General features: G+C 42.6%; 2 protein-coding genes across 3 annotated transcripts; one reads left to right on the top strand and one right to left on the bottom strand.

The window, feature by feature from the left end:
• The first annotated feature begins 896 nt into the window (after positions 1 to 896).
• rbm33a (RNA binding motif protein 33a) lies at positions 897 to 19,666 on the top strand. 2 transcript variants are annotated; one of them, XM_020935650.2, is made up of 19 exons: positions 897 to 1,090; positions 3,668 to 3,746; positions 4,280 to 4,331; positions 4,673 to 4,743; positions 5,141 to 5,366; positions 7,206 to 7,331; positions 7,472 to 7,640; positions 7,722 to 7,927; positions 8,069 to 8,360; positions 8,508 to 8,569; positions 10,537 to 10,657; positions 10,948 to 11,297; positions 11,571 to 11,777; positions 11,926 to 12,225; positions 12,413 to 12,994; positions 14,401 to 14,547; positions 15,476 to 15,655; positions 15,859 to 15,947; positions 16,107 to 19,666. In XM_020935650.2, the coding sequence occupies exons 1-19, from the start codon at positions 1,072 to 1,074 to the stop codon at positions 16,153 to 16,155; spliced, it is 3,327 nt and encodes a 1,108-aa protein (XP_020791309.1). In that variant the 5' UTR covers positions 897 to 1,071; the 3' UTR covers positions 16,156 to 19,666. The 2 variants fall into 2 exon arrangements, with proteins under 2 accessions (XP_020791309.1, XP_055006869.1); XM_055150894.1 differs by having other exon boundaries at positions 10,948 to 11,285.
• A 1,945-nt stretch (positions 19,667 to 21,611) lies between these two features.
• shha (sonic hedgehog signaling molecule a) lies at positions 21,612 to 26,665 on the bottom strand. The gene is made up of 3 exons (XM_020935699.2): positions 26,366 to 26,665; positions 23,515 to 23,776; positions 21,612 to 22,314 (listed from the first exon to the last, which is right to left on the bottom strand). Exons 1-3 carry the CDS (start codon positions 26,663 to 26,665, stop codon positions 21,653 to 21,655), a joined length of 1,224 nt encoding a protein of 407 aa, XP_020791358.1. The 3' UTR covers positions 21,612 to 21,652.
• Between the last annotated feature and the right edge of the window lie 736 nt (positions 26,666 to 27,401).

Consider the following 27,401-nt stretch of genomic DNA (forward strand, 5'->3'; position numbering starts at 1 on the left):
CAGGCCCACTCACTGAAGAGCTACAATACTGAATAAATGGCAGGGCCGTTTTAATGCAAAGATTTGCCTGAACTGCAGCTGAGGGTCCTATGGAGTGAAAAAGCCAAGTGATAGCTGCATCCATTCTCTCTCACAGTTTATGCTGCTGTGCGTTGTCATCATCCCTCCTGTTGATAGAAAACATCTTGATTCCAACTTCCAAAAGTCACACTTCCTCAGATTTCTTTTTGTTTGTTTCTTTGTTTTTTGTTTTTAAATAAAATCTAGTCCGTCCTTGGTAATAATCACAAATTTAGGGTGATTTAGTTTCTTAGGCTATTATCTAATCCCTAATAACATTCAATATGATTTTTTTTTTTAAATCTACAAACCAAATTACTAGCAATAAGAAAAACAAAAACAAAATGTTAATATGTAAACCCATAGTAACTTGTTTTCATTTTCATCTGAATGCCCCTTTCACAATGTTTGTTTTTGTTGTTTATCCTTAACTTTATAGACTAACTCTCAAAATGTAGCCTAGGATAGGTTATGTAGGGCAGGCTTTTGTACCAGTTCTGTTGGTAGTCTATCATATGTTAATTGTCACCTGCCCTACCTCAAATTATAGAAAGTTCATATCACGGTGTAGCCAACGAGCCAAACTACAAAAAGCACATTTAGCAGATCTCAGCATTTTGCCAACCCCCATCCGAAGATCATAATTGTGTTGAAACCTAGTGCCTGTCTACCTCGCCTTTAGTTTAGTGGTTTACTGTTACATTAATTCATCCAAAATCTTGAGCCGTGGTTTGAGAGCCAGCCACCCCAACACTCCAACCTCCTCCACGGCACAGGGTGCCTCCATGGGTGCGCTCATGGGTGCAGCAGAGCAGAGGGGGAGCTGCTTTTCCCACCCATAATGCATCAGCACAGCTCTGCCATGTTTGCGCCTCTGCTCCGTGGATGGACGTTGTTGTTATAGCGCAGAGGCAGCTATTTCGTTTGGTTGGATGCATCATGTCAGTATATTAAACGCTGAATGAACTTTCCAAATTTGTAGTCTGCTCCCAGTGAGACTTGCATCGCACCATGTCAGTCAACGACACAGGTAAGAGACTGCGCTAAGCTTTAACGCGACGGTAGTTGCGGCCAGGTTGGACTAGCGTTGATGCTAGTTCCGAGCCGCGGCTCTTCAAGGCAGTGTTAAGCAGTTGTTTTCAGAAGATAGCACATTTCTATTTCTATGTGTGCCCATTAAAGCAAGCGAGATTGCAATATGTGCATAATATGAACGCAACAGTGCGAATGTACGGTTGCGCTGCAAAGGCCTATCCGCTAATGCTAACTATGATGCTAACTAGCCAGCTGTGGTTGTGCGGATTGTGCATATTGTTCCCACCACTGAAGCCTACTTTATACTTAATACACCGTTAGTAGCTTCATAATCATCAAAACGGTGTGTTCTGAGACTGTATTGTTTGATAATATGAACATTTACCAACTTGTATTTCATTTGAAAGTCCATACTTAGTGATGGCGATGGGCTTTGTTTAATTACCTCGTGAAAGGCTAAAGATACAAGACTTCCACTTGTCACATCTGTACGCCATTGTATGTGTATACATGCTATGGTTGTGTTGACACTTGTGTTTGACACTTGTCTCCTGTTCAATAGTCTGCAGTACTTCTGTTATTGTCTCTTCTGTAGTGTCTAATGAGTTATGACATTTTTAAGATCGTTTCTATGCACTTAAAATATTTATTAAAGACGCACTGTGTAATACCTTTCTGGTGAAGGGTCCAACACTTGCTTGTCTCCAAGCAGATGTGATTGGTTTGCCGGATTTGTTCCACAGTAAATAGAGCATTAATTTTGTCTGTCTCCAGACAAGCAGGTGCTACCACAAGGCCAAGTTACAGGTCAGATCTGTGGAGAGGCACGTTAAAGTTCTGTTTTGATTTCTTTGCGTTGGAGTGGATTAATATTGTCTTAAGTGAATCCAAGCAGCCAGTTTAAATGGTTTGAAGTGGACCCTGGGGATACTAGCTTCCATTGGTTCACTTTGGAGCAGATTGGTACGGCCCACAAGTGTCTCCACTAGGGCTGAGCAATGAATCGGAAGATTGAGAGATTGTGAATCATACATATCTGATTCACAATCCAATCTGATCTGATTGTCCATGATATGGTTGGGTTTTGAACTGAGAAGCCTGTCACTAAAATCATGTGTTTTGGAGTTTGGAGGAAGACATTTCAATGTTTCATGTGTGTGTTACGTGGCATAGATTAAAACCCTATATTGTACATGTTCATGAAGTCAATACTAAGTAGATTTATATTTTTGAAAAGACGGAATAAAATGAAATTGAAAATCAAGATCAGTCAATATTTTTCCAAAAGAAAAAACAGATCTATACTGCATTTCTTTGGCTCTTCCACAATAATATGGTGTCATAAAATGGTCCCATTAAAATTTTTGAGCTTCCAAGAACTGCAGTGCAGATATGTTTTTCTTTTGTACATTTTTTGCCTTTGGATTTAGCATGCAGTTGCAACTTTTATTGGATGTACATGTCTCTATCTACTAGTTCTTTTTTTTACCCCATATTGCAGAAGCAGACCCAGGGGTGTACTAGCCCTGGGACCCAAAGTGGGCCAGCACAGTGAGGGGTTGAACAACCATCCGAGAGAGAGAATCCAGAGAATCCAAAACAAAAAATATACATTTTTTTCACCTAATGCAGACTTGATCTTGTGATAAACTGCCATATTTTGAGTGATGGCCTCTAATTTTATAGGAAAATATTTTGTTTTTACTGCATAAGGCATCTAGTGTCATCCAAAAATAATGCATTGTCTAAAGAGAACAAAATATGTTGCATAGAGATGCAGAGAAGCGAAATAAATACAGAAACGAACGACAAACAGGAAGTATTTTTTTGTTGTTTAGTAGAGCTGCAACTAATGATTCTTTTTAGTAGTCCGTAAAAGTCTAACTTTTATTATAACTATTGCATATTGAGACTTTTAAAATACATTATCAACCAAATTAAGGTTGAAATATGTGGAATGAAGGTTTCTAGATAGAATATAGCTGTGCTTCCACAGCTAATGGAGATCAAATAAATACGAAATATACCAAAAAAGTGTATTGTAATATTTATTATTTCTGACATTCAGATTCAATAATACCAATTGAAACATATCTTAAGATTGCCTGTGTCTGAGCAAACGCCTGTGGAACATTACAGTTAAAGCCATAATCACGGCGATTATGTACAATAATTGGTGTGTAATGCATTAATAGGAAGCTATTGTTTTTGTACTATAATTACTTGTGTTGTGTTGCAGTGTGGGGTGGGACTAAAGCTTATAAGGTCCCATTCCTTTTGTGGAGAGCCAAGACTAATTAGAGATTAATTAGTACTTTGCTGTTATTGAGAGATCAACATTTAAATTATTTCTCCTTTTATGTTAAGTTACATTATAAGCCAAAGGCACATGTCCAAAGTAAACTTAACTAGCTCCATGGATACAACTGAGTGATGAACCCTCACCACAAAAGTTACATAATGCACCTAACGGTGGTTAAATGTCCATTGAAAAAAAGTTTAGTTAAATTTGAAATGTCAGTCCACTTTTGTGAGGTGAAAAGCACATGTTTTTGTTTGTTTGTTTTGACAGAGTTTGACTTTGATGAGTATGACAAACCAGGTGCTGAGCGCTCACGCAGAAGAAGGGGTGAAGATGATGATATTGAAAGGTATGGCTTCAGTTACAGTACAACAAAATTATGTGGGCATGAGTCTAAAATAGAAATCATGATCTAGCACAAAGAAAATTATATACGTTGTTGGCATACTTTGCTGTGCTGAGATTTGTGGAAACACAGAATTATTATCTAGGCAAAAATAACAAGTGATTAGGACCAAACTAGGATGGGCATACATGGACAGAAAGGGATGTGACACTATCTTCTTGGTTATTTACATTATTTGTGACATGATAGGTGTTTATTATCCGCAAACTGAAAGTTTGAGAAGCACTGCTTTTCCCACAGAAATAGTCAAAGAAATTACCTATATGGTGTCAGAAGGACCATCTTGTTATGAAATTGATGCTGTGGCTTTTGAATACTGCATATCACTTAAAACTGTTTATTGTTCCATGCCTAATTAGAATATTAGTCTCTGTTATTCCCTGTCATTGTGTTGGGTGTTAAAATGTGTATTGCATAATGAACAATGGTTAGTTTACTAAAAATATGACTCTCATAATGAAGTTACTCTGTTTTAGTGATTTGGAGGAGGAATTGCTCGGGGATGATGGATGGACATCAAGTAAAAAGGTACATGTAGTGTATGTGATTTCTCCTAAACTCCAATTTTGATTGCACTGCTATTGTGGAAAGTGTGTGGAGAATGTGATGAAAGTGTGCACACACAGATTTGTGGCAGGTGGCTCCTCCACAGGGGCAAATGTTGATGTGGACCAGGAGGAAGTACGCTGGACAAAAAAAGAGCGTTGCTGACCTGCCCAGATTGTCTTCACCACATGGGAATTAGACTTCCATTGGGGTGTAGGTGCTCCCCAGCCCCCACACCATGCACTGACTGAACACAAGTTTACGAAAGGAAGAATATGAGCGTGTACTATGCAAAACTACAATATTCTTTGTAATTTTTTCAGCCATCAGAAATGTCTGATGAGGAGCTTAATGATGACCTTCTACAAAGTGATGATGAAGACCAAAATATCAGGTACAGTGTCATGATTTAAACTTGGCTTCATTTTAAGGTGATGTTTGTTTGATTTACTCTTTCATGAAGATTAACCATATAGTTATGTTCAAATCAGTGATTGAATTTGCTGCCTTTTCGAGCACCTGCAGCCAATCCTGAATTAGCGCTAGTGCAGGTTTCCATGAGTCGGGCTAGAGCCACTGAAATGTGAATGTTCATAGAGATAAGAGAATAGAAACCTAGAACTTGTGTATGTGTCCTCAAAATGCAGCTTAAGGCAACCCTAGCTAAGTTATGAGTGTGGTACCATTTTAAAAAGTAAGATCTTAGGCTACATCAAAAGGCTATAAGTAAATAATAAGTAAAGGTACAGTCATTTGAATGGTCAGAGTTTGACTGTAAATGCCCCCTGCAGCATGGGCACGTCCTATGGCCAGCAGGAGGAAGAGAACTACGCAGATGACACGGTGACCCTGGGCGCACCGGGCTATGAGGGAGAAGGAGAGTACACTGAGGACTACAGCCACGACCACAATGCAGACCAAATGGACTACACCGGAGAGCCAGTCGAGGGGGATGATGGCTACCAGGATGAAGTGTTAGACCTTGAAATCAATGAGCCTCTAGATGGGGAATTTCAAGTGAGTGCTCATCTTGGCTTTCTTGTGTTAGATGTCTGCTCCTGCACACATAAACACACACATCGTCCCCTTCCCCTTTCTGTCCATCTCCTTTGTCTCCAAAAGATAATGTCACCTCTCTTGTCTCACTGAGAGGACAGCAAGCATTGAAAATCTATTCAGTAGAAGGAGATGTAGGTTGGCATTTTGGGCTAGGGGAGGATTAGATTCATTATCACTCCCTGCCAGTTAATTTCTCCATCTTGCTGACAAAGTTTATGTTGACAGCTTGTTTGGCATAAATTGTCGCCTCCACATCGCTGTGCCTTTTGTGACCTTGGGTCTGTATCATTGGGGGAGTGGGAGCTGCTTTATGTTGGCGATGTGCTGCCAATCGAAGGAGGTTAATGTGGGGAGCTTTTATCTGCGGCTTTAGACTGGATCTGATAAAGTCTTGTGCAGGTGAAAAGATTATTGACCTTCCTGAGGACACTCCATGCAGTTTTCTAATGATTGATGTGAGTTTCCCTTTATTTGTCTCTTTCCTCTCAACCTGACCAAGTGGATCAGAGATAAGAGCAGATCCATGTGCAAATGTCTGCTACAGGCCTTTTTAGTGGGACACTGTTTGGCATCTGACAGAGATATATCGGGCTGCCTCCTTTTTTCTAAATAAAGACAAGTGTTGAATAAGGGATTGACCTTTGTGCACATTACAACAACACATTGCACTGAAGCTACAGGACAGTCTGCAGTTAAAATGTGCAAGACTTATTCGCATAAATGATTATAAGGTCAGTAGGATGACCCAGCCTTGACATTTTCTCAGTCGGGTTTTCATTTAGTACAACAGAACAGTTTAAAGGATTAGGCTGCTGTGTTCCCTGGGGACGTCCTGTCCATCCAGAGGCTTTTCTCCTCTGCTTTCATAGACAGCACTTTGGCAGGTTAATGAAGCACAGCATCAAACACTGGGCTGCGACCCTCTCTCTGACCTCAACTACGCAGCAATGTACACTTTATTATTTGTGCATCTTTCTTCATTATGTAGTTGCATTGGCAGATTTTGTATAAATTAAGATTGAATTCACAAATTTCATATTCTGTAAAATTATTTGTGAATCCCCAATTGATGTGTCTGATGTTTTTGGCATGGTGGAGTGAATTTCCACTATGGCCACTAGTGAAAGGGTGATCTGCATCGAGTTAGTCAATGATATTTTCACCATCACTGAACCGGGAAGGAGTGTTTTTATCTGCTTGCATTTCTGTATATCATGTCAAACATTTACATCTCATTGAATTTCAAATGCTGTCAGGAATAGTAATGAAGCCTTTGCTCCCACTGTTATGGTAATTTGTGTATGAGGTCTACATGGTGCCTCCCCAAAATTCTCCTTGTAACATTATAATGTTTGGTTTTTGGGATTTATACATTTATAGAAATTAAATCTACAATATTATTTTTGCAGTGTTCAAAACTATGTTGGTTCTTTCTGAATGACTTAAGGGGAAATGTATTGCACATGTACTATAGATGTCAAGATTATTCGGCTTATCAATAATTGTGATTTATAAGGTCATAGTTGTAAAGACTAAAATCTAATAATTGTGACCATTTTAGAAACAAAATTATGTAATGTCAATTCAATCTGAAACACTCAAACAGTAGACCTAAATGTGAGGGGCTTTTTATCTGGATGTTTGATTTCTTGAAGCTGGAGGAATAGTAGTGTTATATTGTCACGGTGTCTATGATTCTCTTGAAGTAGTACCAGGTCAACTATTGCCATTTGTATTAACAAGGCCTATGTGTTTTCCAATAATAATCAGTGTTATTTTTTGTATTCACTTATTAAGGATGATGAGTACACAACGTCATATAACGAAAAACCACTGGATGAGCGCCATGACCAAGGCTCAGAAGTCCCAGAAGAAGAGGAGTTTGTAGAGGATGAGGTGTCTTCCACTGCAGAGAGCTCACAGGTAATGATACTTCAAAATAAAGCAAAGATGTGCATAAGATTACCGAGAATGTTTATCTCTTTTGACTCACTTCTGACTCACTGTCAAAAGCCATTCCTAATTGTCTCTTGTGCTGAAATTAATTGTCATGCTGTCCTTAGGTTGAAAGTGAAGCTGTTCTGGAAGAAGAATCTCGAGAGGAGTCAGAAGAGGAGGATGAGGAAGATGAAGAGTCTGGGCGTCTGAGGTTCAAGTCGGAGAGAAAAGAAGGTGTGGTGGTGCGCTTAGCTGATGCTGGAAGAAAACGCAGCAACATTCCTGAAACCCTCGGTATGCATATCTTTTAAATTTCATATAATATTTTACTTTGTCTCATATTTACTCTCATGTTTCCATTACGTTTTCTTTTAGAACTGTCGGAAAAGGCCAAAGCTGATCTGAGAGAGTTTGAGGAACAAGAAGAGAAAAAAAGGCAAAACCGCTATGGCAGAGGGAGAGGAGGAAGAGGAGGCCGAGGAAGAGGGGGCATGTTGGGGTACGGTCCACAGGACATGAGGGGAAACAGAAGAAGAATGAATGAGCCCAGATATCCTTTCATGGGCAACATGAACATGCAGGTAAACTTACATTTTAACATTTGAATTGAGTTTTTATGAACTTCACTGAATAAAACAATCCTGTATAAAATAGCCTTGACTTATTAATTTCTTTCAATATATGAGTGACATTTATCATTCTCCCCATTTTTTTACTATTAGCACCAGGGATCCAGAATGCCCCCTCATCAACAGCACCACTCCCGCCCGCGAGGACCTCCTCCCTTCTCAGAGCCGGGGCGCCCGCTGGTCCAGCAGCCCCTCCAGCCGCTCATGCCTCCACACATGGCTCACCGCTCTCCACCAATGCATTCCCAAATGGAGCCACCACCTCGAATGATGAGCCCGTCTCCTCCTGGCTTTCCCCAGCACTCCCACCCACAACCTCCCCCTCCCCAGCCCAAAAACATCCACATTAACCCGCATTTTAGAGGCCCCTCGACGCCTGTGCAAGGTAGGCTCGCTTGAAAATGTCATTGTGGCATTGCATTAAAAAAATCCATGTAAAAAGAAAATTTATATTTCCTATGAATGATTGGGACTGTATTTACCAGTGTGGAATGGTCTTTCTGGCTGTTCCCCTCCCCCTCTCTCATTGCAGTGCCCTTGATGCCTCCTGCTCAGAGCCAGCCTAGACCTGCTGTAGGTCCTCCGAGGTTCCCTGTGAGTAGCAGCTGCTCCTCTACCCCCTCACCTCACTCTCGCTCCTCCTTCACACATTTAGCATCCTTTTATACAAGGGCGATATCATTGGAGCAATTAGACGGCCCACCCAAGCCAAATTCTGAAAGTACATTTCTAAACATTGATACATGTCTGGCTGCACCGCTGTAAATGTGTGATAGGGGCTTTAGGCAATATACTTGGAGGTCAGAGAAGCAGTGGCACGGCTTGGTTAACAACTTTTCATGGATGGGCTGAGGCTCAGACTATCGAGCCTGGCACATAATAGAATTGTGAAAGCAGAATATACTGGCCATAAAATTCACTTTCCACAAGTTTGTGTCCCAGAGGCGTGTAGTCTAAATGGTGAATTTAAGAAACATGAGGGTCTGTAGAGGTGGTGTGAGCTGTATGCCTTGTGCTATATTTTTCTAAGCCAAAGTTTATGAAAGAAACTGGTTAGTGGTATTTTATTTTACTTACAAAGACGTTAATAGAAGAGCCATTGTACAATAACAATCTACTAATAACTAATATGGGTATTTAGCCTCCCTTTTCTTCAAAATGATTACAATAGCCTGTAGTGACAGACCATAGAAAACAGCGTGCTCCTTTTTTCATGAAATATGCAAATTAATTGACCGTCCGTCATTATTCGGTTAAATTGTACTCTAAGGTATGTTCTAGGTAAGGTATGTTGTCCATAGCAGCAAGCCATGGTGTCTGCTTGCTATGATGATGAACAGCATAATGTTGGATTCTCCAGCTGTCAATCGTGTTTAGTGTGTGGTTGCCAAGGACACCATTTGAAATGCAGGTGACTTTCCAACCGGCAACATCCCATTTACCACTGGGCACCTGATTACTAGTGATTATCATACATTATCATCCCATCACAGTTAATTGTTAAAGGGCTGGCCTAATGGGGGGTCATAGCCTGAAGTATACTGCATAAAATTTTTGCCCGTGAAGCCTGCTTTTGAAATATTAATCTCTGTATTTTAAATAACTGAAATTACACGGTGTGACTCACATGACTATATAGCTAAATATTGACAAATTAACATTTGGATAAGATTTATTTGATCGAGGCCTAATATTCAAACACAATCTTTTTAACTGTCTCTTTTGTACCTTATTAGCGCTTTATCATTTGAATAGTGAAAAGTGCCCTTGCCCCTGTTTGAGCCTGCAGCCTGTTTATGGAGGATTAGATGGCGGATGAGCAGTGCTATTTGATAGGTATTAGACACCAGAGTCCCTTTGTGCCAACCTGTTCGTTTGACCTTTTAAAACCGAATGACAGTGGCTTAATATCAATCCTGTGTCTCTCTAAGCTCTGTTGATTAACTTTCTATTAAGCGAGTTTTGATGTGCTTCTACCTTTTCTTAACACCTCTCCACTCTAAATACCACCACGCTGCAGTGGAATAAAGATGGATTAAGGCATGATAGCATCTTAAGTAATTTACAATAGGCTTGGAGGAGACAAGAAGCCCATTTGCGGAAGTGCCACATGTTGAATAGCAGGTTAATTTTTCATCAGAGATGTTTAAAATAAAAAGGTAATGCGTATGAAGGGGATTTGAGTTCAATGAAGGATTAAGAGTTATCTGGCTTTCCTTGAAAGATGCATGCAGGCACTAGCACCCAAAGAGTAAAATGCTGTGGAAGATATGAAGCCCCTAAATCAAATATGAGATCTCCTTCTGCCTTCTCATATACCCATGCCTTGTTCGAGGCATTACTTCCAGAGTCCGTTTTACATTCTCTTCATTTCTTTTATATTATTATGCTAATGTACAACTCTGCGTCTTTTTAATGACCATTGCTCTTCTGTTGCCCACTACAATGGTTCCTGCAGTTGGCATATTTCTCTTCTTATTTTATTAATTTCTTGGAGGTTCTTTTACTCCCTGTGTGACAAATAATTCATGAATGATCAGTTTGTTTGTCTGTTTTCCCAGGGACAAGGTGATTTCCAGCAGCACACTTTTGGTGCACCCCAGCGGCCTCCTCCTCACATGGAACCCTACAGGAGCCAGCCACCTCTGGGGCCACAGGACAGAGAGCCCCTCTTTATGGGAGGCAAGTCCTGCTACATGGCTTGACAAGACGAGCAAGCCTTTCTTAGAATATTTAACTCTATTTGACATTTCCTCTGGCATTATACCTACAGGGTATGCTGCTAGCCTTCTGGTGCTGCTCTATTAGCAATTCTCATGTTAAATGCATGTGTCTATATGAGAAACTGAATAAGCCCTAAAAGTTGCATTTCAAACACTGCTTCAGATTTGTTTTGTTTTTTTTAGCTTTGTCATGTCATTTTGAAGCCCTAAAATAGTTTTAAATGGAGACATGCGTTTTGTCTTTTGCAGAACATGCAGATTCTGCACCTTTTCCGGGGCAACCCATGTTTGAGCACCACGGCCCCAGCCCTCTGATGAATGCTAACATCCACCCGCCTCAGATGCCTGGTCCAGGGCACATGAGCTTTGGCCCACCAGGACCAGCCTTTAACCAGCCAGGCCACGGCCCACTTGGACTGTTCCAGAGGGAGCCCCCTAGACCCGGCCTCCCTGCTAACCATGGACAGGGAATGATGGGCCTGAATCAAGGAGGCCCACCCAACCAACCCCGGCAATTCATGGGCCCTCGACAACCATTTGGACAGCCACGCAACCATTTTAACCTCCAAATCCCGTATAGGATGCAGGTACGACTAAGAGTAAGTGACTTTTTTAAATACACGATTGTTGTTGAATTTCCACTGTTTGCATCTGTTTGTATCAAATTGTAGAAATGGCCACAGTAGCATATCTTTTGATTTAAAACACGAATATGGCTCACATGAAAAGAGACATAGACAACAGCTCCCTCTAGTGTTTGCAAGTCCACAACTATGTTGTAGTTGATGTGAAACAATGGTTGGTTTGTGCATTTCCCTAAACAATAATTTTATTGGAAATAAACTAATTTAATCTTGTGTATATTCCATCAGCCTCCTCATCCTCAGGACTTAGCCCATCCTCCGCACGCAGCACATGCACAGCAGCACCATCATCAGCAACCTCCAAATGAGCCTCGTCCCATGATGCACTCTGGCCAGAACTCCTTCCACCCGCAGCAGGCGCATGGTAGCCCCAGGCAGTCCACTCCCCGCTCCCAGAACCCCCAGCTGCGCAATATGGCAAACAGGCAGAGAATGGTGAGTCGTTCAATTAGAAACCAATGCGTTTCTACATAAATCCATATGTGTACTAAATGTGGAGCCGCCTGTTGCTCATTAAAAACACATTAATTTAATGGTACAGTATCTTGTAAAATAACTAACTTGACTTGTGTCCTTTGTTTAGACTACCCCAACTCCTAAACAAGTGCAGACTCTACCACAGCGCAACAGCAACCTTCGAGAGGTCCCGGTGGCTCCTGGCAACGCAAACATTAACAGTACACGCCCTGCTGCAGCTGCTAATGTTAACCCCACCACCCCAGCAGCAATGGGGCTGCGCTCGGGCCAGAATTCTCACCTATCCAACAGTGGCAGAGGCCGTGGACAAGCTTCTGCCCGGGGTAGAGGCGCATCACAGCCCGGAGGTCCAGGTCGGACCCAAAATTACCAGGAATCCAACACTGAACCTGACACAGGGACACAGGTGAGCGGTTTACATCTCCTATTGCTGTTCTACCTAACTTGCATGTTAAATCAATGGAGATTTTTTTGTCCTTTTCACTCAATGACTTGCATAGTTTGAATGACCTTTTTATTATTATTTTATTATTATAAAAAAAATGTGGTGTAATTTTAGACAAACTAACCTCTTGGTTTGTTTTCTGCCACAGAACGTTGAGGAAGATGAGGAAACACGGCAGTATCGTTTGAAGATCGAGGAGCAGAAGCGCTTGCGTGAAGAGATTTTAAGGAGGAAGGAGATGAGAAGACAAATGCAAGCTGGAGTCCGAAAGAAGGAGCTACTGGACCGACTTAATTCAAATCCTCAAAGTCAGAACCAAGGGACCGCTCCTCCTCAGAATCCCCCGTCACAACCACATCCGCCTGTACAACAGACTCCTCAGCAGAGACCCATGCCACCGAGGCAACAGCCAGCCAATCAGGGAGTGCCATTCTCTTCTAACGGCTCCTCCAAAACCCCTAAGGCCAGTCCTCCTGTCCGGACACGGGGGCCTATGGTAATGGGAACAAACCAGCACCCACATACTGGCATCAGCGCAGAGCAGCCACAGACTCCTCAGGTGGCGCTGCAGCAGAAAAGGAGTGCTGCCCCTCAGAACCCAGTGAGAGCAGTCCCCTCCTCAGTGCTGCCCCCAGCCCCACGGCCAGGAGCTAAACGCACAGTGATGCAGCGCGCCACTGACGCGGCTCCTGTTCCACAGAAAGTCCGACTCATCAAACTTTCAGCAACTGTAAGCCATATTCTCTTATTGAACAAGTGCTTTTGTTTTTTCAGCCTGACATTTATTTGATCTTTTACCACTCATTTTCTCTTCATAACAAATGGCACTTTTGAAATGAGATCATTCCAAATGCCAGTCAGCCACTACCATTCCCTATTTAGTATCTATCTAAAAGATGTGTAACCTATGGGAATGACACTCTGATGTCTATGTCTTTTGGTGAAATTGATTTGTTAAGAGGATCTTGCCTTAAGCTTTGAGGACTGGTATTTAAGCCACATGCCTTATACCCTTACCAGACTGAACGGCTGTAGGCATTTTAGAAGGCCATGTGACAGTTATCTGTGAAGCAGAGGACACCTCATCACTTCTCTTAAAGGTTGATATCCTCTTTTAAGGGCAGGAGATATTGTTATACACTGTCCAGAGCACCACCATCAGACATGACATCTAGAGGTAGTTTAGACACTATTTGAAAAAAAATATTATTACTATACTAATTTGAAATTGGTGAATGAGTTTGATGGTGTTCTGAATATTCCTCCTGTCTTTCATATTATAGCGGTAATGGTCTAACTCTAGATTGTGTCAGCAGGCTTTTTAGCATACCATTTAGTAAAATACTTAAGAGTAGTTCACACTGTCTGAAAGCTATGTTGACAGGGGATTTTGTTGCCACTTTTTTTCCTCTATTGTCTTGCTGTCAATGACAAAAGGCTGACACTTTAATCTTATTTTTCTTACTCTTACTATAGATATTTAGCTTCACTTCAAAGATCCTGAAATAAGTCCAGTCCAGATAGTTTGTAATGAATCTTTTTACCCTGGGAGGAGCAAGTGTAATACCTGTTCACCGGGGTTACCATGTTGAAGGATTTGGATAGCTTAGAAGCCCTGATAAGAGGCAAATGATATTTTCAGTGTGGATAATACAAAGCAGTTCGAGACACAAAAGCTGCTGGGGGAGGAGTTGGGGGATGGGGGACACATGGAGCTGCTGTCGCTCCGGTGTAATGCAGCTTAGCATGTGATGGGCACAATCACCCTGCTGATTTCTATAGGAGGGATTAATCCATTTGCTCTCAGATGGGACAGGCCACAGATATGGCCTCCTTTCTTCCCTCTATCGATCTGTCACATCTCTCCGCAGAGTTGGGCCACAGACGACCTTCAATTTCTTCCACATGTCACAGACCAGAGCTGTGACTCTATTTGATAATGAGACCATCACCTTGTTGGGCTGATCTTTATTCTCCACACTCTGACACGTGGGAATTCAGCTTCAGCGTGCTAGATTTCAGACTGATTTGTCCATGTGATTGTCCTTTTCACTGTTGTCTGTGTAGTGGGCACGTTTTTTGGTATCTATACACACAAGTTTCACTTTTGAATGACTGGTTTTAATAATTTTTCAGGGTGAAAAAAGTTCTGCTGTCACAGGCGTCCCCATGAAGGAAGAAGGCACCCAGTCAGCGTCTCCACACAACCTAGGTGCCCAGCGAAAGGTCACAGTGGCAACGCTGCAGCAGCAGGGATCAAATGTACCACAGCAGCAGAACCGGGTATGTCCACTGTCCATGTCCACAGTCGACCAACATGAGACCAAAAGTCACATAACCCAGACTAAGCAGACCCGTGATCAATACTTCTCAAACAAAGTGAGGTCAGAGCTGCACTTTGCCTGTTACATGCTGTGATTTGATTCTGTGAATGTATGCTTTTTGCCTACTAGAAGAGGATTAAAACATCTGCCTAAAGTATAACTCAAACATGATTTGAAGCTAAAAGTAGTTGTAGTACTTTGAGGCTCTTAAATATGTGGTGAATGGGCTATTAATTTCACCTACAATCTCTGCTGAACCACAACTACCAACTCTCAGACACATGGGCGATGTGCTGTGTGTGTTACAACTGAAAAAGTTTACTGTAAAGGCACTGATTGTTCTGTAGTATTATGTTCTTAATATACAAGTATAGATTTTGTGGTGGTGCTAAAAACCTCTGCATGTTGTGCTAGAACCATTGCTCCAGCAGAGAGCAGATGTCCTGAATGAGACTTGGAGGTAATAAGACGGGACAGTAAGCCAGCTGCAGGACTATTGACAAGCTCCAAACACTGTAACACAGAGGCCTACAGCAGGTCCCTGGCCCGTGTGCACTATGTGCACCTGTCACCACCAGGCTGCTCGCTGACACTGACAGGCGCAGGCAGCTTCCATGTCTGCTCCCCGCTCCACAGCACTCACACACTCCTCCTCCTCTCCGGTACCTTCTCATCTTCGTCTCCAGCTCAAGAAGAAAGCCCTCACTCACAAGCATAAATGAAGATATGCCACATGTGTTTGACAGTGATGTGTAGTCGTCTGATGAGTCAATCATGCCAGAGTTTGACACTGACATAACAGCAGATTCACAAAGCCACTGTAAACACACTGAGGCTTGCCTCTGTCATTAACTGCTCTGGGCTCCTCTTGTGTGTGCCTTGTGCAGGTGGTGGTATCAGGCCGGGGCAGAGGTCGAGGACAGACTGGTGCGGGCCGTCCCCTCCCCACCAGACAGAGCCAAAAAGCTGCAGAGAAAGGGCCATCCACTGTGTCTATCGAGGGCCTCTCCTCCTCTACAACTGAAGTGCAGCTCAAGAATCTGCTCAAATCCATCGGTCCCATCGAGGTAAGGCCAGCCAGGCTTTACACATGCACCATAGGAAGCTGTAGTTGTATTCATTATGGGCAGGACAGTGCAATCTTCCTCTGATGTAATAGCGCCCTCTTCTGCTGATGAATGGTAGAGAAAGCAGAGGCACATGTTTACCACCCTCACTCCCTCTTGTGGATGGCAAGCAAATTGTTGATAATTTTATTTTTATATTGCAGATGTTCAAAATGATTCCCCAGCACAGAAAAGCAATTGCAAGATTTTCCAGTCCCCAGCACGCTGCCAGTTTTCAGACCAGCTTTCATAGGTAATCAATATTTCATATTCCCTTTTTTATATGAATTTTAGAATTGCTATTAATGGTGTCACTCCCCATTAGCCTGAAACACAGTTTGATTTTCTATAGTTAATTTGACATATGATGATACAATGATTGGAGGAGGTAATGATTCCAATTACCACACAGGCATATGATTGATTTGTCCCACATTGATGTGTCGCTGATCGATGGATGAGAAGCACTTTGACAAAGACCTGGCTCCACGCGCCTCCAGAAGAGCCATCCATACACAGAGAGAGAGGAGAGGGGGAGAGAGACCTGTGCTTCATTCAGCCTCTGCACAACACATGAGATACTTTGGGATAAGGAGAAACGTGTGTGTGTACATGCCTCTGAGAACCGAGTCTGTGCTCACTATAAGCACTGCTCAGAAACTGGACTGCACATCTCCTTTGTAATCGTTCATGTTTGCTTATTGCGTCGTAATGGACACTAAAAAAGGCATCATGCGGGATAATGGGTGCTCCCCCTTCACTTGGTAATAGACATGAAAACTTAACTATTGCATTGAGTTGGGCTTAGGCTAATTTATGCAGAGAGTAGGACTTGCTTCAGTTTCTCTTTTCTTAATGCTGACAGGTTTCTGACAGTAGGTGGCAGTGTCTCATCACTTGTGGGCTCTTTCATGTATAGATAGTGTGGAGTTAGTGTGTGGATGGCACCACCTAGTGGAAAATAAGTAGACTGGTTGCTGTAAAAAAAAAAAAAAGCTTAATTTGTGAAGACATTTCTGTGTTGATGATGCTTGCTTGACTGACTGACATAACGTATTATCTAAAGTACTTATTTTTGTGGGGAAGGCTGGTTTCCATGTTTTAACTGTTACAGTGGCACTATATAGGCGATGTCTGCTATTTTAGTTGGGTGTTGGATTATGGTGTCTTTACAGGAGGAGGAGTGAGTGGTTGTGTGCTTTGGCATAATTTGATTCTTTTATGGTTGGCTATTTAATAATTGCTTTTGGTTTAATAAGTGCGGGGTTCACATTGTCCAGTGGCAGTACTGGTTCTTCTACAGGAAGCCATTATTGTAAATAAGCTTTAAACTGTATGTTAGTCAGTGTTTTTTTTAGTAATTCTGCGGTTGTGTACATTGTACTTTCAAACTGAACTGTATTTTCAGCTTCCAATACTTTACAGATGTTGCTTCAGTGTTGGCACACTACAGTGCATAAAGGTTTACACACAACTCTATCAGCTGTCTTGATAAATGAAAGATGCAGATTTTTATTCTGATAAAATAGTGAAACCATTTGTTCAGGTTTATTATTACAGAGATCAGAGTCCATCTTGAAGGTCATTATTCATTGAAATTTAGGAGACTGTGGGGGCATCCATTATCCCTTTTATTAATCATGTCATAAGTAAATCAGATTACACTTAGTTTTTTGTTTTCTTTTTTGAACTGCTGTAGTATCAGGTTAACTTATGTAAAGATGTGTCCAGACATACCCAAAACAACGTTTCTGGGCCCCAATTGTTGAAATTCAAAAGTTGAAGGGAAATAAAAAGGCGGCCAATATACCGTTACTACAGGTATATGAAGCCAGTTCCATCTTGGTCAAATATGTGTGCTGTGTTGTCTTGTCAACTGCTCCTGCAGCCACCGTCACAATCTACACTTGGGGTTTCAATTGAATTCTTATGCAACCTGGTACTTGTGAAATTTTCCTATGGTTTCAACAAATCTGACAAACTTAAATTTGAACAATCTGACCAAATTTAACTGCCAATAAAAATATTATTTGGCTTCTTGAGTGAGATGCTACTTGGTTGTTCCAAAACTGGTGTTTTTCTTCCACCTTTGCCAGTGATGCCATTGTTTTGTCTTACATTGGTCAGTGTCAAATTTGGACTTATGGCCTTGTGACTTTGTAAAGATTAGCATGCACAACTCTTTTAACAGTAAAAGGTTGTAGCATTTTCCTTAGCACAGTTCAAACCTGTTTTGGAACGACTACAGCTCTAAACCCTTGATACATTTTGATACCAGACGTGTTCCTCATTGTACCTGTTCTTTTATATGTTGTACACTTTTGTTCCGACTTCTTTTGTGTTTTATTACTTTTATTTTTATTTGCTCTGGTCCTCCCACTTTTGTACTTTTGAAATATCAATATTTTAATGCTGTGCATTAATTGTTAGTGGTGGGGTATCGATAAATCCTATGGATTTAAAGGTACCAGCTATATTTCCAAATATAAGACACCTGGGGTCTCATTTTTAAAGCATGCATATGTACTAAAATGTTATGTATGTGACTTTCCGTATCAAGTTTATTGAAGTTTACGCAGAAATAGTCCATAAACTGAAGCCTGCATGTGTGGTGTTAAGAGATGGTGCAGAGAAAGATCTTAGCTCAGAGAGGTCTCAGAGTCTCATATCACTGAGCCAGTGGAAAGAAGTTTGTGTTTTGTCTGTACGTTCAATTTTAGTTAAGTTTTATAAATGAAACCCCTGGTCTTGTAATGTCAAAACAGATTCAAATTGAATCTCTATGTATCTTATACTAAGACATAATGCTCTTACTTTACACTTTAAAGCTATTTTTATTGACACTGTGCCCAAATGTGCTATATGGTGATGACTTGCGTAATATTAGCCTGCATAATTTGACCAGAATTCAACTTCTAATCAAAGTCTTTTTGTCACCAGGTCCTCGGTGTGGAAGACTGCTGCTGCAATAACCTGCTCTCATTCCCTTTAGGTCTCATGGTCCAGAGCAATTTTTGACCTTTTCTTTTGCAAGCCAAATTCATTTGCATACATGCACACATCTTAGCGTGTTACGTATATTTAATATTTGCAGATATGTAGGTGTTCTTTTACTCTTTTAGAGTGAAATAGTGACTTGGATGTATTAAGAGCATTTGATGGGCTTTAGTCCCTTCGTATAGCACTTTTGGATCAAACTATTGACTGTGTGCATGCATGTGTTTGTGTTTGGCTTATTTGTAATGAATGAAACAGAACTATGATCACTACAGGCCACATTGGACAATGGAGATTTTCTCAATCTGAATCACCTCTCAGATTATTTTTTTCTCTCTTTTTTTCTCTCTCTCTCTCTAATGAATCTAGGCATTTTGCAGCGGCGAACCTTGGAGTCTTGCAGCAGAACTTAACCCTTATTTCACTGCTCAGTTAAGAGCGCCACATTTCTTTTTGTGGGTGCTGTTTTGTTTAATCTTTGCTGCACCCTGACACTTTTGTATTAAGCAGGAGGCCTACCTGGATTTCCATTGTTTGTTAGCCCAGTGGATGGAGATGTCCAGCTCTCTAGCAACTATCGGGTCACAGGGCAGGCTGTAGCACTGGGCTTTCACTGCACCAGGGCCTTCCCTACTTCTGACTTTAAACTGGGGTTGGATTCATTCTAAACGGCATTCCTTCATCCCCTTTCTGTTTCACCAAGACATTATTTACTGCTTCAAATGACAATCCAAGTTAGACTGTAACTGAACCAACTGACAAGCTTTTCTATCATGTGGCTGTGAGAACTGTAATGTAAAAGTTTCTTTTGAAAAATGCTGGAATAATCTGAACATTTGTGGTAACGTGTACATATTCTGCAAACCAACTGTTTTTAAATGGCACGGTTTATGAAGACATGTAAGCCTGTTTCAGCACAAGAATTCATATGTGATGCAGTCATAATAAACTTGCGTATAATGTAAAGTTTTAAAAGGCTCCGTGTGATTAGTTATTGTCAAACCTATTCTTGTCTTGTGCAGTGTTGTGGAGAGACGTGGTCTCTGCCAGTCTTTGAAGTGTGCATGCTGACGTTTGTCCAACTCTCCTAGAAACAAGTAGTGTTTTCCCGAATGCCAGACGGTTCGTGTTTGCAAATGTCAACATTTGTAAAGCGGTTGTTGAGCTGCAGCAGACTGGGCCCCATGGGGATTAGCGCTGCTCTGTTTACCTGCTCGGAGGAATGCTGCGCAGCGCGGACGCTTTTGTATCTGACACAGACCCAAGGTCAGAGCGCCGCCAGAGATGGGCCGCTTTGTCCCTCCACAAGTTTCCACCTCTCAGTATCAACAACTCCACAATGTGGGCGACCTGAAGCACGGAGCAGGAATGCCTGCTCATGTTGCAACAGTGTTCACAAATGTGTTAGCGGATCGTCTCACCTCAGCAGCCTACTGATGGATGGCTCTCATCTTTCTATCATGTTCTATAGAGCTCTTATTCCAGGCAATCTCAACCAAACCTGTTAGGTCCATTTAGTGTTGTGCCATTTATTATAATTGTAGCCTAATGATTCAAGTTTCCTCCATCATAATTTTTTTTTTAAAAATCACTGTCTCTTAAACAAATCTGAGATTTAAGTTTGTCACGATGTCTACAGCAGTCATCTTGACACTGCGTCGCCATCCTGTTTCTTTCTCTCAAGTATTGCTAGTGGCCTACTTGACCACTGGATGTCGCACTTGTGCAGCGGATCTACAGATTCTCACACTTTAAATGCTGTGGAATTGTGTGGCCCTTGGTCCGTTGACTTAATGATGAGATTAGGAATAAGGTGATATGCGCACTATGAAACAAGAAGCGCATCCTATGGCTGACACGCTTGTGTTTAATTTGTCTGCAACTTAGAGGTATTTGCAGAGGGCAAACCTTGTTAAATTCGACATAGCATCTCAACATTTCACAAGCACGCAAAAGAAACTTCAAAGCGATTCTTCGGCCATTTTTAGAACATGTTCCCAATTTTTTACTCTATTTTTCATAAAGTTTTCCATTCACAAGCTCTCATGTGGCGTCGTGTTTCAAGAGAAAGCAATATAACAAATGCAAGTTTTAAGAATTTCTTTATCTCATTTTGTAATAAACATATAAATAAACTCTAGACATTTTGACACATCGCCCTGTTATGAAACTGTCTGGCTATATAGACTATCCAAACTGTGCATCTGCCGCGGTCATCTCTATAAAACTATTTCCCTATTACAAAATATGAAAAGAAAAATAATACATTTTAGTACATTTACAGGAGTTACTTAGGCTATTAATTTATTTACCCCAAAACGTATCTCTTCTGCCACTGAATTGTCAGTCAATGAGGCGAACCAAAACTGACAAAAGACGAACACAGAAGAGCAGAAGAGCAGACAATTCAGACATCAGGCAGAATATCTGCCCCTCTCTGACAAAACAAATCAATCTACTGGATTTAAATTAAAATATATTTTTTTTATATCTTACACTATTTCAGAAAACGAAATGTGATTCGGTAGCGATCTGTCAAAATCTAATTTACAATTCTGTGTATAAAAATATAATTTATGGAACCCCACCAAGTTTGTTCTCCCCAAAATATAACAGTCATTTGCACATATGGACATTACACCTGTCAAGAGTTAGCGCCTCTACTGCTTAGGTTTGCACCTTTACCTTTTTATTTCGCATTTCAGTTATGTTTTTATTTTTGCATTTAAGATATACAAAAATAGATTATGCACAATTTGCTGCTCATACTTTCTTTCTTTTCCCAGAATCCATTAGTTTGTCAGCAGCTCGTTCACATGAGAATAAATTATTCAAAGAAAACTTCTTAAGGCTCCATTCATTCTTTGATGGGGACACATGGAGAAGTCAGTGAAATAAATATCCCAACTCGGCTGGGGCCTTGTCTGTCAGTCTGTCCAATCCTCAGAGCCCGCGGCTCAGTCAACTGTGGGACACGGCCATGCCCAACGGGTGCAGCGCGTGTCCGTCCAACAGCCACGTTCCTAAGTGGAACAGAAGCTCGGAGTACCAATGCACCCCGTCTCCCTGCGCCCCACTCCGCGCGCTCCAGAGCCACGAAGACACCCAGTGCGCCATCCGGACAGGCGCCATGGCCCAGTGTGCCAGCTCGTGGTCTTGTATTACCGCGTAGCAGGACGACAACACGTGGTCCACCACCACGGTGCCCTGCATTGTCACCGGGGCGTACGAGCCCTCGTGCTCCTCAGTGTAAATCCGTTTTACACGCACGGCCTCCAGCCGCTGCCGCGTGGTGTCGAGCACAAACACACGCTGTCCAGGGCGCACGTGACTGGCGAACACTGCGCTCATGGATGAGTTGTGGCCTACGAACAGAAGATGCGCCGCCGTCAGCGTGAGCTTCTGTCCAGAGTCGGTTTCGATGACGTAGAACATCCTGCGCGTGCTTGAGTCCTGGTCTAAGAACATGATGAAGTCGGTGTACACAAGGTTTCCGCGGGAGTCTGCAGCCAGGACCCGGTCACCGGGCCGCAGCTCATGGAGCAGCCTCTCACTTCCATCCTCCAGTGTCACCGCAGAGGATCCCGGAAAACAGCCGCCGGACTTCGCTGCCACCGAGTTCTCTGTGGAGAAAGAATCACATCAGGTGTCAGCAATACACCTGCCACATGTGGCTTTCATAACTGCTTTTGGCGCATTTATTTCCATCAAACTGCTCTGCCTGGTGTGTGATTGCATTTCCTGTCTACTACCTTGGCGGACCATATGCATTTAGCATAATGATGCAAATTCCCTCAGTGCCAAATGCGTATTGGCTTGGTTCGCGCTGTCTGAGACGCACAGAGAAAGAGGGAGAGCACTGAAAGCCTGGGCTCATCTATTCTTAATTAAAAAACCCAATAAGAGCAGCCATTGTCATTCTAAATGAGCTTGTGGATCCGCGCTTCTCTTGGTAAAGAACACTTACGCCTTTCCCAGCTTCTTTGCCCATATTTACTCAGGTGCAGAAACCTCCATGTGACAATTCACACAAATAGGCTACTCACAACTACTATTTACACAGTGAAGCCACTTTTCCAAGCCTCTCGAGTTGTAGATTTGAATTTAAATGAGGGCCCGGACTCTTAAATGCGTTCTTCAGCAACATCAATGCGCGTCTGCGCGCTTTGTTGTGCCTCCTGATGACACTCGTTTTGGCCTCGGAAGCACTGTCCACATACCACTGTCTAGGTCTGCTGCTTCTAATCTGCCTGAGATTCCCGAGCATGAAACAGGCTGACAACCGCAAACCAGATTTGAGCCGGCCGATTCAACATTGTTCACTCAAATCCTTTTGGTAAAGTCGAGTGACCCCCAGTGACACAACCGCTGTGATCTCACAAAGAGTGAGTGGAATGACAAATTAGGGAATTATAGCCATATCAATTTTCAGAGAATGCTCCCACAAACCACCATCTAATTTAATCTACGTAATTTCACCAAAATTGACATTTTAGCTGTCCCAAATATTCAAATGAAGAAATTCCCAGATAGTATTTCCCCTATCACTTTTTTTTTCATCAGTGCGGTGTATTCCATAAGGAAACGGTACGGGGCGATGTAACATCATGCAATAGGCTTAGTCTCATCTCATGCACCACAGACTGTATTACTGAAACCGCATTCATATATACACGTTAGTGTAGGCTTTACAAAACAGTAATAGGCTATTTGTGCTGTTAATAAATCACAGATAACGTGTTCATGATCCCTGACATGATTATTGTTTTGTACGTAAGAGCCCTGCACCTGCTCACGCATGCCCCCAACTGTTGCCTCCATACCTGCTTTGACGGAGCAGTGGATGTGAGCTTTGGACTCGTAGTAAACCCAGTCGAAACCCGCTTCTACGGCGAGTCTGGACAGCGTGCCGTACTTGCTCTTGTCGCGGTCGGACGTAGTGATGTCCACCGCTCTGCCCTCGTAGTGAAGAGACTCTTCAAAGTGGTGTCCGTCCTCGTCCCAGCCCTCCGTAACCCGCAGCTTTACGCCGGGCCACTGGTTCATGACTGAGATGGCCAACGAGTTTAGCTTGTCCTTACATCTCTGTAAAAGGACATAGGACACGCTGATTAATGCACGGCTCTCAAGGCAAAAGTTCACAGTGCGCTTTAAATTAGGTAAATGAATGTAAGTTTCCCAAAAAGAAAATTTCACTGTTAAAATCGATGTGCACACCTGTGATAGTACATGAATGTGAAGAGACTGGCGGATCCTATCTGCTGTGAGCTTGCATTTCTCGGCAGCGTCAGAGGGCACGTCTCTCTGAAATATTGATAAGGCACTGCATTCGCTTCACTGGCCTATAACATACAGTATGGCTGCTTGCGCATGAAAAGGTGCGAGCTGTGTCCTCTCCTTCTCAACGCCACGGCGTTAAAGACTCTATGATAAATTTATGGGCTAGTATTAGGCCATGAAATGAACCGGTGCGTTTGGTTTTGTTTACTCTGAGTAAATAATTCATATGCAGATGATATGAATATCTGGTCTTAAGAGCATTCTTGCCCACAAAAATGGGGATACTTTGCCATCTCAAAGACAACTATTTTAACACTGGAGGAATATGTCCGATGAGACCTGACAAAGAGGCTTTTGAGCGCCCCACAGAGGAAAACTTTTATTCTGCGGCAAAGACGTGACGCGCCTCCATAAATCGTGTTGCTTCAAAAGCTGACGGGAAATGTCCTAGACTAGGCACAGAATGCCACTGTCCTGTGTGCATAAGAATGTCCTGGAGGCAAAATGTTTACAAACTTAACAGAATACTTCTATGGAGAAGGTACTTGTGGAGAGAGGTGAACGAAGCTGAGACCATAACTTGCCAGGTTTTAAGTGGGATAGCCGGAGTCAAGAGCCGTGGAGCTTGAACCGTTTTATTAATTCATTTGGTCGTGTGCCGCTAATCAAGCCAAATTCTGCTCAACCACCGTGAAGCGCAGCGGGATGTCCTGGCTCTGGTGGCTTTGTGCTCGGCCTAAAGTTGTTCAACAGCTACCCTGCTAATCTGTTCACAAATGAGTTGGTTAGAGGAAACACTTATCAGCTACCTGTCACTGTCAAGACAAACACGCTGCCAGCTCACACGAGTTTCACATGAGTGGGCCACATTAAAGTGACCTGCAATCCGCCACCAACCTTACAGCCCAGATTCACCCTCCAGCACACACTCTCAACGCTACTGCACGTTTTCCCAACAAGAGAAACCGTTTATATGGGACACACATTAAAAAATCTAAAAAAATAAAAATAAAGAAGAAGAAGAAGAAGAAGAAGAGGGAAAAAAGAAACAGAAAAGTTAATTGGGCATATATTCTCAAATGAACTATTTGCGCCCTCCTTATTAATCCCTAGGCTCAGTGAAAAAAATCTTATCACCCAAAAAGATAATAGGCTATAGCCTACTCGTAAATCTCTATAAGTTACAAGTTCAACAGCATAAATTACAAATAAAATGTTGCACCAAATCCGCGCGTAAAAACCGTGCGTAAAACGCTCTGCTCCATGCGTAAAGACGTGGCCGTGACTGTCCACATGTGATAATGCTTATGCAACTAACAGAAAAGTGTAGCCGTCACTCTGGTGCTAACTTAATTACTCATCATCTGATGTGTATTCTCATATTATTTCTTTGGATAGGCGCAAAATCATCAGCGTTACCGAAACTGATGGACTCCGCTGGCCAAGGGGGGCGAGGGGTCAGAAGTTCAAACTGCGTCGAGATCCCTGCAGTGAGGGTTGCCTAAAAGCCCTTTCATGTACAATCCACACTCGGCCTGGTTGCTACATCCGCGGATGCTTGATGGGAAACAAGTGCAAGTACTGCAAACGACCAAAAGGATTCAAACCGAGCGGAGCCTGCGCTGAACACTAATTTAGCAGGTGCAGATGTGAAACCAAAGGACCCATCCTCAATGTTTTTAGAATGCTGAATTCTTGTGCTCCTGCCTTAAAGGAACTGTAGTTCTCTGCCCCTATCGCTGAATGGGGAGATAGGACTCTGAGGGACGCAGACGTCGCACACACAGTGAATATTTCATCGGCGCTTGGTGCCAGGTTCAGGGTTTCCTGAGCGCACCTTTACCACCACAAAGCCATACCATACCAGCAGCATCCAGCTGAAACATTTTATTCTTACTGAGCCAATATCACCCAAGCGCGTGAATAATTCACCAACATCTGAGTGCTAAAAGTCATGCTGGAGAGACATCCTGCAGCCATCTCTCTGTGCACAACGATGCTGCCTTAAAAGCAGCTGGTATAGAATTTCACAGAAATGCCATAAGAAAAAGCATAAGAAATGGATCACACCTAGGCTTCACTAAAAGCTGCTTTAATCAATAAATGCTGCAGCGCAACACAGCAAGCAAACAGCCTCACAACGATACAAATATAGATACGCAGAGAGGCTCCATTAATATTTTAAATCTACTGTCACAACCATGAAGGCCGAGTGTCCTGACTGTCCGTGTGCACATCACTTCTCCAGCTCCATTTCTGCTCCCAGATTGAGGGGGAAAATCCTATGGTGCTTTTCAAAGGCAATGAGCACAGTTGAGCTTTAGGTGCGCACCACAGTGACAAGGAGCAGAGGGAGCGATGGGGAAGCAGTGATGTAGCCGCGTGATGCCTTACCTGGGTCATGAGCCTGTCTGCACCGGTGTTCTCTTCATCCTTGAAAATGATGTCTGTGTTATAGTTGGGAGTCAGTTCTTTAAAGCGCTCGGAGTTTCTCGTGATCTTGCCTTCGTATCTCCCGCTCGCCCCGAGGGTCTTCTCCGCCACGTTGGGGATGAACTGCTTGTAGGCGAGAGGTGTCAGCTTTTTCGGGTGTCTTCTCCTGCCGTAGCCCCTGCCGGGTCCGCATCCCATGGCAGAGGACACCAAGGACAAGCAGAAGACACCAACCAATACGAGTCTGCTCCACATAAGCATGTTTTTATAAAGATCTCAAAATAAGTCGCCGCTGCTACGTGTGCCGTGGGTATATGTGCCTCTCCCGGCTCGCGCAAATGCCCTTGTCTCCTCCTCTACTTCGCCTGCTCCTGGTCTGTACTGTGGCAGGTGCGGAAATGAACGCTTAGAAGCGACGCTAATAGAGGTGCACACATCGAATGGAGGTTTCAAAAAAGTAGTCTAGGGAAATTAAAAGCCAAGGGATCTCTGGTCGAGCTGCAGCCGCTTGTGTGAGACGACCGCTTTTAGTGCTTTGTATTATAGCACTGATCTATAGCAGGGGAGGGACTTGATTGGTTCGCTTAGACAAACCCTCCTGTTATCCCACAAAAAAAAAAAAAAAAAAAAAATCTTAAAAGATTTCTTCCACCTGAGGGTTGCAAAGGGGAGGGGCTGTTCCATGGGAAAACATCAATTATACACAGTAGATTTTTTTTCTACCGCTACCTACCCTTTTTCAGATTACACAGTAAAGTCAGGACATAGAGGAGAACAGCGCACAGCTCCATCCAAGGCGCTCAACTTAGCTAAAGTGATTCCAATCTGGGATAACGCTGCCGCTGAGGGCATTTCCCAGGAGAAGTAGACAGCTCATGATTGCGCACGCCCTGTACTGATTCTTATACATCAACGCTAGAATCCCTTTTTGTGACTGTGCATATTGAGCAGGGGAAAAGCCATAAAATGAACCATCAGATTAAAATAGACAAATAAA

The sequence above is a fragment of the Boleophthalmus pectinirostris genome, unplaced genomic scaffold, assembly GCF_026225935.1.
Source record: "Boleophthalmus pectinirostris isolate CB_2022bp ecotype Guang Dong unplaced genomic scaffold, ASM2622593v1 HiC_scaffold_15, whole genome shotgun sequence".
In the NCBI taxonomy this organism is placed as follows: domain Eukaryota; kingdom Metazoa; phylum Chordata; class Actinopteri; order Gobiiformes; family Gobiidae; genus Boleophthalmus; species Boleophthalmus pectinirostris.

What these genes read in the sequence shown, in the direction of transcription:
- shha (XM_020935699.2), bottom strand. Translation starts at nt 26,665, where the DNA reads ATGCTTATGTGGAGCAGACTCGTATTGGTTGGTGTCTTCTGCTTGTCC. An exon ending in CAGACAGGCTCATGACCCAG is followed by an intron (nt 23,777 to 26,365) that starts GTAAGGCATCAC and finishes GTCCTTTTACAG; the next exon opens with AGATGTAAGGACAAGCTAAA. An exon ending in CCACTGCTCCGTCAAAGCAG is followed by an intron (nt 22,315 to 23,514) that starts GTATGGAGGCAA and finishes CTTTCTCCACAG; the next exon opens with AGAACTCGGTGGCAGCGAAG.
- rbm33a (XM_020935650.2), top strand. An exon ending in TCATCAAACTTTCAGCAACT is followed by an intron (nt 12,995 to 14,400) that starts GTAAGCCATATT and finishes ATAATTTTTCAG; the next exon opens with GGTGAAAAAAGTTCTGCTGT. An exon ending in TACCACAGCAGCAGAACCGG is followed by an intron (nt 14,548 to 15,475) that starts GTATGTCCACTG and finishes TGCCTTGTGCAG; the next exon opens with GTGGTGGTATCAGGCCGGGG.